The sequence below is a fragment of the Labrus mixtus genome, chromosome 14 (genome assembly GCF_963584025.1).
Source record: "Labrus mixtus chromosome 14, fLabMix1.1, whole genome shotgun sequence".
Lineage (NCBI taxonomy): Eukaryota > Metazoa > Chordata > Actinopteri > Labriformes > Labridae > Labrus > Labrus mixtus.
In genome coordinates this window covers 9,846,434-9,859,919 of record NC_083625.1, presented here as the reverse complement: position 1 = coordinate 9,859,919, position 13,486 = coordinate 9,846,434, and the positions used below count along the sequence as shown (strand labels likewise).

Below are 13,486 nucleotides of genomic sequence, written 5' to 3'. Positions count from 1 at the left end.
TATATACAATATTTGTTTAATGCTTATAACCACTGCCATGGATAGTTTGTGTCAAACAAGACAATTTACAGCATGCTGCAGAAACTGCCTTTTAAAAAAAAAAAAAAAAAATGTAATACCATTTTCCACATAGAATATTAACACCGAGTCAGTAATTTGATTGTTAAAACTTAAAAGAAAGCAAAGTAATACTTTCGTTAGAAAACACTTCCCCAACATCTGCAGGATAAGGTCAGCAAAGAGATACGGCTTTGTCCACAGGGGGTGCCAAAGTTGACACGCACTGAAAGTTCCTCTCAGGAGTTCAACTTTTTGGGTCTACAGGATAAATTACATCTCTCTAAGGCATATAAATGCATTTTAGAGTGTCCAAACATTTATACTGGACCATAATCAAAATATTAAACCCTTCTAGCAGATACAAGAAAAAGGTGTCTTTTCGACCATTTGATTGACTCTGAAGTGGGTTAAGCTTTGATCCAGTTGGATAGTAGGGCTGAGAAAAAAGTATTACTTGTCTTAATCTCACTTTCGCACACAAGAAAAAAAAGGAAGTTTACTAAGTGAACATGGATATGATTTGAACTAGTTGTAAAACACTGTTGCATCCTCTTGTTCAAGCACCAATAACCTGTAATTGTGGTTCCCTTTGCTCCCAGTGTGTGACCAGCTGGCTCTTGGGGTGGTTGCGGTGTTTGGCCCCTCACACAGCTCTTCTGTCAGTGCTGTTCAGTCCATCTGCAACGCCCTGGAGGTCCCTCACATACAGACCCGCTGGAAACACCCATCAGTGGACAACAAAGACACTTTCTTCATCAACCTGTATCCAGAGTACACGGCCATCGCCAGGGCCATCCTGGACGTGGTCACATTCTTCAAATGGAGGAAGCTAACGGTGGTCTATGAGGACAGCACGGGTAGGGCTTGTTGTTTTATCTCATTATTACTTTCAAAGATTATTTATATACCCAAAAAACTTTAATAGCCATAGCTTTTATTTACTTCAGTGCATGAACATAAAATCTTGAAAAATGTTTTGTATACCTGTAAGAATATTTACCTATATACACGATTAGGCTATTGATGAACAAATCATTAAATTGATCTAGCTTTGTGAGACACCACATCTCTGCCAACCTGCTGCACTGAGAGAGAGATAAGACCCCTGTTAATATACTCATGTATGAGTGCTGTGCAGAGCTGTCATAGCATATCAGAGTGTTTTTATTGTGTAATGTAGATAGAATAGACAACCGTTAAAATTCAGCATGAGATCCATAATAAAACCTGAATGATTGATATTTGAACCTTTAATTCAATGAATGAACAAAGGACATATGTTTGTTTAGCTTTCATTTTTGATCAAGTTGCGGGAGACTCCAGTGCTGATGGATGCACCTGCTTTGGATTCACTCGCAAATATTAAGCTCAAGCTTATGGTTTACCTTCTTCCTCTCACAACTAAGCAGTCTGGCTTTTTTTTTTTATCAGCTTTATTTAATCTTTTAAAGTGTCTGCTGCTTCTTCTCCTTTTTATTCCATAAATGTGAAAACTGACACCTTTTCAGGACAGCACACAGAGAACAGAAAACTTGTGGCCTATTAATGACAATTTAAAAAATGGTTTCTTAACACTAAATGAAAGGCAGCATCTAAATGAGAACATTGGTATTTTTTTCCAAACTTGCAGCCATCCCCGGCTAGTGAGAGACTCATTCTTTAATTTGAGTTTTTACATGCTTTTACATTTATATATATATATATATATATATATATATATACATACCGGTATATGGAAATAAGAAACAAACAGTAGTAAGAGTAGTACCAATGAGCTCTGGAAGGTATTTTTGTTGAGGGGAAAACGCTGCTTATGTAGCGATGATGATCAGACAGATAAAGGTAGAATCAGTTCAGGTTAATTTTACTCGGCTACAGATTTTAGATAAGAAAAATGCGTCTCTTCATCATTGATTTGATTGATTGATTGTCTTTAATGTCAGCCATATCCCCAAGTTACAACCGTACATTTATTATAGCATAATATCAATATTTAAATATGGGTTTTTATGTTTTAAAAAAACAAACACTTTTTCTCCACATCGGCAGTGAAATTGAATTGTGCGCCCTGCTGCATCATATCAATCACAACATTGCATGACATTTGAAAGAAAGGACCGAGAGGGAGAAGAGGTCAGAACCTCTGAATTGTGTTTTCTGGACCTTACAATATATTCATATGCCAGGGTTATAATTACTCACAAAAAAAGAAAAAAAAAACTATTCCACTGTCAGCTGCAGTCACCTTCCTCGTGCTGGCCAGTGAACCCAATCTGTGACGGGGCACGAGAGCCTCGTATCAAGCAGCTGCCAGTTTCCCTGCCCTCTGACTTCACACCTCGAAGAGCCAGACAACAACAATGAATCGAGCGGTGTCCCACATAGAGCCCCTGCCAACGACGTAGACCATATAAAACAGCGCTGTTGAAATGTCATTGTTAATAGATTTTTTATACACTTTTTTTCTCTCTATCAGAAATTACTTTTGATGAAATGTCGCTCAGATTCATACCTGCAAAATTACACACTCTTGCTCTCGCATTTATGGAGAGGATATAAGAAAGCAGAGTATGTGTGTGCAGTGTGTTTGTTTGTCATTGGTGTGCACAAAATAAAAAAGAAGAATCTGACTTACGGTGTTGTTGTGAATACAGATTTCATCTCTCGGTTACAGGATACCTGTCCAAGTTTTCATGACAGGTTCCCAAACTACAGTCCTGTTCTGTATCTGACCCTGATCTTTCTGGAGGAGAGGGACGATAGAATTCTTTCAAAGGGGATAAATGGGTAGTTGAATTTTCTGTTTCCTTTGTAAGGTCTGATGCGGATGCAGGAACTGATCAAGGCTCCTGCCAAGTTCAACCTAAAGATTAAGATCCGCCAGCTGACCCCGGGTAACCAAGACGCCCGCCCACTGCTCAAGGAACTGAAGAAAGACAAAGAATTCTTTATACTTTTTGACTGCTCCTACCGTATGGCTGCAGAGCTCCTTAAGCAGGTTGGTCCAGGGATTGATCTTCTCATTTGTTCTTTTTATAACACATTCATGTATCCCTTGGGGCCCACAACTTTTGTGATTCTTCACGTCAACACATTTTTTTATGTGCCTGAAATTCAAAAGAAACCCATTAGCATGTTTTCTGAGGCTTAGATTTTGATTTAAATGACACCCATTAAAGGATGTGATAAAGAAAAGTTGTTGATTTGCCTCTTTAAGATGAAATAGCACTTCTCTTTTCAAAGTCATCATTTTAAATGGTCCAGAACTTATTTCCAAACACACTGGTTTGCTATTTTTGGAGGGGGAAAAAAAATCGTCATCCGAGTTAGACAGTGACAGATGGTAGCTGATTATATCTGATTTACAGACATGCTGACAAACATATTTTTGACTATCCATGTGTGCCTCATTTCCAACATGGCTGATGGACTGGACAGTGTAAAGTTTCATATCCACTTGTGCTGTCATGAAACTTTGTAATTAAAATGCAGCTGTACAAAAACAAAGAAGAGAACCTTATGTAATTGTATTCAGTCGTTTCATTTGTAGTGAAAGTCAATCATTTTTCTCTGTGAAGGGTGACACCCTCTATCATAAAACGAAATAAACCTAAGCGTATAAATGTACAACACATGCGATGGACCGTGCAAAAATTTAAATGACCTGCCAAATGACTTTGTTATTGAAGATGTGACACTGTAGCTGCAGCACCGGAGAGCTCATCACCTTTAAAATAAGCAATAAGGCCCAGAATTTTCTCCATCACTTTATTTCTTCTTTTCAATTTGCAGCTTTCATCGATGGGAATGATGACGGAGTACTACCATTTCTTCTTCACGACTCTGGTGAGTGAGAAAAGTGTGTCATCTAAAGCTGTTCTGGTGAAGAAAACAGTCAAAGTTAAAGTCCTCATCTCGCGTCTCCTCCCTCCACTCACAGGATTTGTTTGCGTTGGACTTGGAGCCGTACCGCTACAGCGGGGTCAACATGACTGGCTTCAGACTGCTGAATGTTGACGACCCGTATGTGGCCTCAACCATGGACAAGTGGGCAATGGAAAGACTGCAGGGTCCCAAACAAGAGAGCGGCCTGGTGGACGGAATCATGACTGTAAGCCCCCTTGCAGTTGTTTTTTTCACGTAACTGAGCAATAACAAAACTAACACCTGCTCCACTGAAAGCAAATGATGCTTATTTGTATGCTGCATGCATGTTTGAATAACAATTGTAAACTGCAAGCATCTGCTCTCCTGCAAATCTTTGTTGGAGCTATATTTCTACATGGTAAAAATGATATATTGGCTTCATTATATACAGTATATACTAGAGGTATATTACTATATCTTGTTCACTTGTTTACTCATTAAGGTGTACAACCACTATCAATCATGTTACATTTTCATCGACCAGCCATGATTTCAGCTGTTTACTGATATTTGTTTGTTTGTTAACTGTATCATGTAGGAGAATAAAAACAACAAAACCTCCTCCTCTGACTTTCTCCTCTGCAGACAGATGCAGCCCTGATGTATGACGCCGTGTTCATGGTTGCTGTAGCGTCCCAGCGGGCCACTCAAATGACCGTCAGCTCCCTGCAGTGTCACCGCCACAAACCCTGGCGCTTCGGACCACGCTTCATGAACCTCTTCAAAGAGGTCAGTAGCAGATAATAGCTTGGATCACAGCGAACGGGAAAAAAAAAAACCTTCTTACACCACAAGTATGGCTCAAAAACACTCCTGTTGCTTTTAGTTTGACCACCGTGCATGTTCAAAAAAGACATTTTAGTTTCTTTTTGAAAAAGGCTCGGTGAGTACAACGACCGTCTTTTAATCTCTGTTGCAAATTGGTAAATGAACAAACCTAGATGTCAGATCTTGTCACTTGATATAGGTCCCCTCTCACAGGTTGTGCTCCTGAGAGTACACACCTTAAAAATATATAGAATGTATGTACATATAAGCATACAGCGGTCAGCCTCGACTGGATGCCTACAGACGGAGATGAGGCCTTTGATGCACGAGTGTTTTGATCTCTTAAGTCTTAAATCCAGCAGAGGACCATTGCCTGCCACGGAGAGGGAACATTATCATTCAATCCCCTTACTCATATTTCCTCTTCATGCCCCCCCTCCCCCTTTTTACCCCCTCCCCCCCTTTTATTTTTTTCATTTTCTTTGCATCTCCACGTGGCTCTCTTCCTCAGCTTTCTTTTTTGTTTGCCCGTGCCCATCCTTTGAAGCATCTGTCCTCCTGTGCCATTCATCACTAGATAAGAGCCTTTGTTGATTGCACGAACCAGTAATGTGTCTCACACAGCACTCGATTAAAAAACATTTCTGACCAGAGAGAGCAAAATATGAGGACACAGCTTTCATTTCAACTGCTGAAATAAAATCCCGGCGCTATAACCTTTTGTGTGCTCGCTATCTCCCCGTTGGCTATTGTCGCTCAAATTATTCTGTTTTTCTGTGGACAAAATTAAATGTATTGTGTTTTAAATGTCTGAACACATATTTTTTATTTGAATTCCCATCATTTCAGGGCTGAAACAAACAAAGAAGGTAATCTAAATTTGAACTGTTGACCACTTGATGATAGTGGGTTTTTTAATTACATGTTTGTACTGACTGATTGTTTTTTTAGAACCTGTTTTCACTACATGATGTGATTTGTAAGCGTTTACCTGTTCAGAATAAAAAGATAAACAGAGAGAATATCTGCAAAAATCTATGTCTGTGGCGGTATAATAGCTTCAATTTGAGCATTTCCAATTTAAATGTTCTAACTCTGAAACCATTGGGCTACAGACAGCCAGGCATATCAGATCTCAGAGTATACTGTATTCACAGGTTTGGATCACTTTTCTTTATTCTAGCCTTGAATATGCTAGAGGTTTCTCTCATTTGCAATGATTCCAAGATACTGAAACACATACAGTACCATTAAAACAAACCAAAAAAGAGCATTCCCAAAGTAAACTTTACATTGAGGTGTACTGGTTTGACGTTTTGTTGTTTGACTCTACCAGAAACGAAAGTGCCAATCTTAAGAATGTGTTATAAATATGTTTGAAGCAACAAAAAAAACTTGTAATATTTAATGTTCAGATTTAGAAAATGACTGTCCACCAATAACGACCAGTAAATATGATGTACAAAGTGCACACATGCACACATACATTATAATGACATATTTAGTAAAAGTAATTCATTAGCATGTTTTATTCAAATTTAAATAAAAGGTTTGATTGTTTGTTAACACAGTACGAATTTGACTGTGAATGTCGTTATCATTGCTGTCATAAACATTAACCTTCATGCATTTTAAGACTGTACTACAAAGCAACCAGTAGCTGTCTTTCAGTCTCCACCTGAGTCTTTGAGCCGTCTGTCAACACTGACTTCTCTCGCTGCCTCGATCTCCTTCACTTGCCCTCCTGGGACTCTGCTGCAGAGCTTCAATGAGGCGCCGCTCATACACTGAACTTAGCCGGCATTCGAGACTTTCTCCCACTTCTCTCTCTCCCTTTGCATCTCTTTTTCTCCTCAGGCACAGTGGGAGGGACTGACGGGGCACATTGTTCTTAATAAGACAGATGGCCTGAGGAGAGACTTTGATTTGGACATCATCAGCCTCAAGGAGGATGGCACTGCCAGGGTGAGCACACGGGCCTGGAACAGACAATTACACCACTCCCATGCTGCTTCCTCGCTGGCTGATTCATTCCATTAAGGCGTGTGTGTGTGTGTGTGTGTGTGTGTGTGTGTGTGTGTTTGTGTGTTTGAAAGGGAGAGAGAGTTTCCTACAATCCTCATTCACCTTTTATTATTTGGCTTAGATGTCCAGTCATGAATGTCAATTATGTTGCAACAACTTTTTTTTTTTTTTTTCCACACTGCTTCATCTTGCCCTCTCTACATTTTCAAAAGGGAGTTACGGAGGGTGTAAGTCGACTCACGAAAAGATGGATCAAGGTTTGTGCCAGTGCCATGTTTGTTCAAAGCTTCTTTTTTTTCTCCCCCTCGCCCACCCTCCCGTCTTCACCCACTCTGTATGCCACACACCGCCCTGCTCCTTGCCTCGTCAACCTTGTTTCTCTTCACTGATTTTGTGTACAGCAATGCCAATGTATTTGACATTTCAGTTTGCCCCGTGTTTGGGTTCAGGCGCCGCTCTGACGCTTGTCAAAACTTTGTCAGCAGTGGTAAAAAAAACTATCACAGGCTATTCCTTTTTCAGACATCACAATACTTCCATGTGAAGTAAGAAATAAGTCACGCAACAACATCATTCAGTTTCTACTGACAGTAGAAAATAATACAAATAAAATGTACCCTTACTTAACTTTTCCAGACTTGTCAGTCCACTACTTTAAATGTGCTTGGCTATTAGAAGGCCTTCATGCTGTCATGGGGATCATACAGGCTAGCAATATTTAATTGCAGCCAAAAGGGATCCATCCAGCTGAGGACACAATAGCTTAAGACGTGCAGCAACACTTGCTTCAAGAAAATATTTCTTTTGTTGGATACATGCGAAAATACTCAGTCCAATTATTTTTAACAACCTAGTTTTTATAATCAGAGCTTTTTTCTGTGCCATCTCTAAAACATGTATTAAGGAAACTAGGGTAATTATCAGCTGGGCATTCAGTGAATTGAGCCGTCATTGTTTTGTTAATGATAGCTCTCTTGCTATTTCTGTAAAATTGCTGAATAGCTAACATCATAACTGTCTTTAGTGGATGACTTCAAAATACAAGGGCTTTGTTGACTTGTAGCGGGAGTGCAGAGTGCTTTACAAAGCATCCTACTCCTACACCACAGCTGTGCAGCGTTGCTACAATAAACTAAGATAAACTGGCTTACTTTCTTTAGAAAAACATCAGTTGGCTAGCATCCCAAATTACTTTACCAGCAAGGGTCAGGTTTCTTACTTACACCTCCAATGAGACCTGGGCCACCGCACATATTCAATCCTAACTCTAATGATTCAGAAAGCGTATTTCAGACACTAACAAAGATGTACCATGTAAAACAAAAGTGTTTAGCTAACATGATGCCAAGTTCCCTCGTTTGTATTTTGAGAGAAGCTGATAGCTGGCTTGAGCTTCATCTTACTGCATCGAAATGGTGTGAAAGTATACCGAGGCCTCAATCCAACACGCAAAATGTACTCATGCTGGGTGAGACTGAATGGCTTGTTTACATGAAATCTTTATTCTTATTTGCTGCAATAAATTCTGACCTTTTTTGATAAGTTAATTGGGAATGCTCATATTGCGATAACTTGCACAGCCCTACATGGAATTTTCTGAAAAGAGCAAATAAAAAATCACAAGCTTTGTTTATTATTGCTCCTTTATGTGGTCTCCCACAATCCACTGTAATGTTATTTACTTTAAATTCACCTTTGCTTATCTTCTTAAAACTAACGTGATGACTGAAAGGGCAAATGGTGAATTAATTCGGTACCTCAAAGACATTTTACTGCCAAAAGTTGGCAATGTTTTTCCTTTCCAACTGGCTTAGTTATCAGACAGACAGGTATGCAGGCAGGCAGCAGCTGTCAACTTTCTAAAGCAGTGATTTATACTGTAATGGTATTTTAATTCCATTCAGTACTTTAGACCTAAAAAGCCTCTCCTCAGAGGAAATACCCCCAACATGGGGAGCACATCACATAAAACGCTCGACTTCATGGTCATGAAAAATGAATTATCAGCCCGCTGCAGTTGTGTTAGTTCTTGGGCACTGGAGTGTTAAATACACTTTGAAGAGGATGATGGGACTAGACAAAGTTAAAGTCTCCTGAGAAATGAAGTATTTTCTCTTAAAGTTGTTGACTTTCTGGAAATAAGGTATTATTTTATTTTTCCCTCCTGGCTTTCTTGGCCTTGCTTAGTGTGTCTCCAGCTTTGTGGAAACGGTTCTCCAGTCTGATTTGGTTCTGGAAGAAGATGAGCTTTAGTATGCAGCGATAATATTTAACTTGCAGCGTTTGAGAGCGAGTTTTTTCTGTCAGTTTTTATAGCACACTTTGTAGTTGGAAGCTTCTCTGCTATGCACGATAAATTTGCAAGCCTGTACACAGTAAATCCATGACTTAGGGCTTTAAAAAGATGATGACTGTATGTTGTGCGGTTGTCCTAAGCTATATTTTAGCATTGACTTCATTGGCTTGGTCAGATTACTTCATTTCTAAAACTTAAAAACTGAATAATCGTGCAGTTGATATTTCATAGAGGATGATACCGTCCCCAAAATAACAACATGAGAATGTGAAACTGCAGAATCTAAGAACAAAACACCTTCCACACCCTTCAAAAATGATTGTTCTCACTCTGTCCATTTATCTTTGAGATTGAGAACAATACAATTAATTAAACCCAACCCCAGCCGCTGTGTTGCTCATCTGCAGTGTCCAGAGATAAGACAGATTTATGGGCTCCTGCACAGAGCGGACCCTTTTGCAAAAGTCGGAGATATAGAGTGCTTTTAGCAAGGTTATAAGTGAGCACATTTTCTGTCTGTGTGACTCTGAATAAGATAGAGCGTAATGAAGAGTGAAGAGCATGTTATCTTTTCAAATAGGTAATCCCACACAGCCCTTTTCCGAAAACCAAGTCTTGAAAAGAATGCCTTCGCTTCTGTAGAGCTCCGCTTAATAAGAGGTACTGATGCGTTCACTACTACTCATCCTCTTACGCAGTGAATGACTGAACAGGCCATTGTTTCTGAATGAACATACCCATATTCATTACTTTCTTTACAGAGCAAACCGCAGGAAGAAGGAGAGCTTGTCTCTATCATTCACTTGAATTCTTATCGACAATGAAGCTTGATGGTTTAATGCACTTAACAGTATCACATTGCTGTCATGACCCCCCCCCCCCCCACCCCCTCCCCTGACCTTTGCTCAGCTCTTAATGAGTGAGGGGATTTGAAAGGGTCGAAATCCAGCTGCCAGACGCCTCTTCTAATCTGATAACTGTCTGGATTATACCGCCTGGTCTGATGAACCAGACACTTTCAGTCACTGTTACAGTGAAGGCAAACATCACGCTGTCCTCTATTCATACAGTCAACTGCTGTACACACCTTCAAACCATCTCTGGCCCCCTCCCTTTGTGGTTCCCAACTCCTCACCACCCCTTCTTGTAGAACTGCAAGTAACGTATTTTTAGTTGTTGATTATTACTGTGATTGTCCTCTGAGTTGATAGATGTATCCTTTGCTCAAACAATAATAGTGTCCTTATATAATCTTCTAAAGCCAAATGAAAAGTTCTAAAGGTCTTGTTTTGGATTTTGTTACAAAAAAGGAAGTACATAGCTTATATTTGTAACTGAAAAACATGGTAATGTCTGACATAAATGTAATGTATATTTTTTGTCTATTGGCTAATGAGCTAATTGATTTTCTCTAGAATTAAGCATTATTATAAAGAAACACACCTGATCTAATGGTTAAATGTATTGAAAATGTATTCTCATAAATGATAATTTTTTGAAAATGTTAGCTACCAGTATGTAGAGTCAGTTATATATTGAAGGCCGTCATGATGCGAGAAAAATATGCAATGTGTGATGACATAGTTCAGCATTGGGATACCGATATAATGTGCGATAAAAACACAAATGGCAGGGTGCATATATGAGCCATAACTCAGTTGCTGTGTCCATCTGTTGTCCCTCCTTAAGACAGTACCTGTGTTCACAACATGTTCCTCCAGAATCCCAAACAAATCCAAAAAGCAGTTTTAGTTTCACTACTATGTTGGCACCTATAAATCAAAGGGGAGCTGATAGCGGACTTGAGGTTCATTAGACTGCATTAAAATGGTGTTAGAGCATCGCCATTATACCCAGGCCTCCATCCTATAGATATAACGTATATACTGTATGCTGAGTAAGAAAGCGATACATTTAGAAATGTGTGTTTATTGTGAATTTGTGCGAGAAGTCCTTTCCTGTCCTAAGCATTAATACCTCATATACGAGTCGTTTTCTTCTTGTTATTAAAAACATTTTTTAACTCAGGCTGCACACTGTGTTCATTACCCTGGAGAAATCACCGAGCCCTATGGGAGTGATATTGGTTTGCTTCAATAGAGCTGTAAAAAATTTTACCTGGCAGTTTTTAACAAGCTACTCCTTCATTTTCATACTCGCTGTACATAAGGTGAAGATTTTGGCCCTTTGCCAGGAATCGTCAGAGCAAAGCCGAGCAAAGGGAAATGTTGTAGAGTAGTGAATGGAGCAGAAGGCTGAACATGTGCCAGGAGTGTCAGGTCTTTAAAACCCTTTATGCTTCTTTTTCATTTTTCTGTTCGATGAATCAGAAAATATGATTAATATGCCGCGTATGGGAGCAGTTCAGGTTCCTGTGAAGACTCCAGGACTAAATCTGAGTCTGTTTGTTGTATGCCAGGGTTAATAAGGACAATCAATCAGCTTCTTTCTTGTAAAAAAAAAAAAAAGACAATTATTTTGATGGTTCAAACACAGCTTGACTCAAAGTTTTAACAGAACTAAACAGCTAACTTCAATAGCAAGTGTCAAATGGCTCTATCAGGATTCAATAAATCTAATGCCCTGTTTGCCTTTTCAGATTGCTGTGTGGAACTCGTACAAGGGGATGAACCTGACGGAGTCCAGCCGAGACAAGAATAACAATGTGACAGACTCCCTGGCTAACAGGACTCTTATTGTCACTACCATTCTGGTGAGGAGGAAGGTTAAACAGAGGACAGTATGAAGAGAAGGAGAAGCATATATGGGATGTGAAGTGGGAAGAGAGTGGGGGGGGGGGGGGGATAAGAGGACTCTGAACTGGAGAGTTTGGACAGGGGGAATTTGGATTTTTACACAATGCTGTCTTGTTGTGCTCATAGTCAACCATAAACAGATAAAAGAAGCTTATAATGAATGTTTTACACTAAATTTTTCATAGTTTAATTCATCGAATATTCATACAAATTTGAGGCAGATGGATTTTTCTCATTGTTGTTTGTCCACTCATTAAAGAGTCATCTCAAAGTTTCAGTATTCTTTAGTTAAGATAGTGAAGAGGGAATGAATGAACAGTTAAATAGTTTTATTTTTCTTTCTTTCAGGAAAATCCGTATGTGATGTATAAAAAGTCGGAAAAGGAGCTGTCTGGGAATGATCGCTTCGAGGGATACTGCCTGGACCTTTTGAAAGAGCTCTCAAACATCTTGGGTTTTACGTATGAAGTCAAACTGGTGGGCGACGGCAAATACGGAGCCCAGAATGACAAGGGGGAGTGGAACGGGATGGTGCGCGAGCTGATTGACCACGTGAGTTTACTGCAGATACTTTTAATGTATGATTAAAACCACTAGAGGTATGTTAGTCCAGTGCTTTCAAAACAAGACGTCAGGTCCTTGAAGGGCGATTCAGTCATCTGAGTGACTGAGATGTTAATTGTGTAGTGAAGAAGATAAAACTTTTGCACAAATCTTTATTCAATTTTTGTAAAAATGGCAAGACATTGTTTCAAAAGCTTCTATGAGAAGTTCATTTTACAGGTAATGAACACGACATTAATACTCATGTCTCTGTATGACCATTTGACTGTTAAAAGAAAGAATGATATTTATTTATTATTGAAACAGTATTTATGCAGATACAGGACAAAATCAGTTAAGAGATTAGAGGTACTGCTTTGTCCACAGATTGAAAGTTCCTCACAGGAGCTTTAAATCATGTAGCGAAGAAAAATGTATCTTTGGTGGAGCAGCTGACAACTCCAAGACATCCGAAACCTGAAATGAGCCCCTGTAAACATTTCTTAATTTGTCAGAGCTCACAAACATTTTAACAAGAAAACTAATAAGCAGCTCTAAGTTTAGTTTAAGACCAGTATTAAGAAACACAACACAGGAATAAAAAAAGTTGAGTTCAAATACCCCAAAGTATACTTTAAGTGCATGATTTGATTTAATGCACTGCTACTCCTTACACATTTTCTACTATTAATCCAAACAGGTCCAAATAAGGTTAAAGACTTTTTTATAAAGTTTATTAAAGGTCCACCTCCACACAAACAAACTAAGTCTAATCATTGAATTTGAACATTGATTTGGCAAATGAAATATATTATAAAGTTCAAACAGCAGTCTGGGGCAGCATTGCTCGGTTTGTACCAGCTGCTGCCTCTGGCTGAACTTTTGAACTCATTAAAAGTAGTCAGTAGTGGTGAATTATGGGAGATTTTTTTTTACTCCTGCATATTAATAGCTTTACATTTTGCCCATGGACCTTTAAAACTCAGTTGTTTAAAGCTAGCTGTTGCTCACATACAGTATCCTGTCACCAGTCTAATGGAGAAGAGAGTTTTAATCTTTCTCCATTCATCACTTTGAGCTCTTTTGTTACATTTAATGTTCCATATTTTCT

General features: G+C 39.0%; 1 protein-coding gene across 5 annotated transcripts in view; it reads left to right on the top strand.

The window, feature by feature from the left end:
* The window catches only part of grik1a (glutamate receptor, ionotropic, kainate 1a), a 36,701-nt gene that overhangs the window by 9,228 nt on the left and 13,987 nt on the right, over positions 1 to 13,486 (top strand). For 3 of the 5 annotated variants that reach the window (XM_061054958.1, XM_061054959.1, XM_061054960.1), the window contains exons 3-11: positions 660 to 917; positions 2,877 to 3,058; positions 3,853 to 3,906; positions 4,001 to 4,171; positions 4,573 to 4,716; positions 6,613 to 6,720; positions 6,993 to 7,037; positions 11,676 to 11,789; positions 12,181 to 12,384. In XM_061054958.1, coding sequence (XP_060910941.1) covers positions 660 to 917; positions 2,877 to 3,058; positions 3,853 to 3,906; positions 4,001 to 4,171; positions 4,573 to 4,716; positions 6,613 to 6,720; positions 6,993 to 7,037; positions 11,676 to 11,789; positions 12,181 to 12,384 — 1,280 coding nt within the window. The remainder of the gene's footprint in view (positions 1 to 659; positions 918 to 2,876; positions 3,059 to 3,852; positions 3,907 to 4,000; positions 4,172 to 4,572; positions 4,717 to 6,612; positions 6,721 to 6,992; positions 7,038 to 11,675; positions 11,790 to 12,180; positions 12,385 to 13,486) is intronic. The other 2 variants (XM_061054961.1, XM_061054962.1) reach the window with 1 other exon arrangement.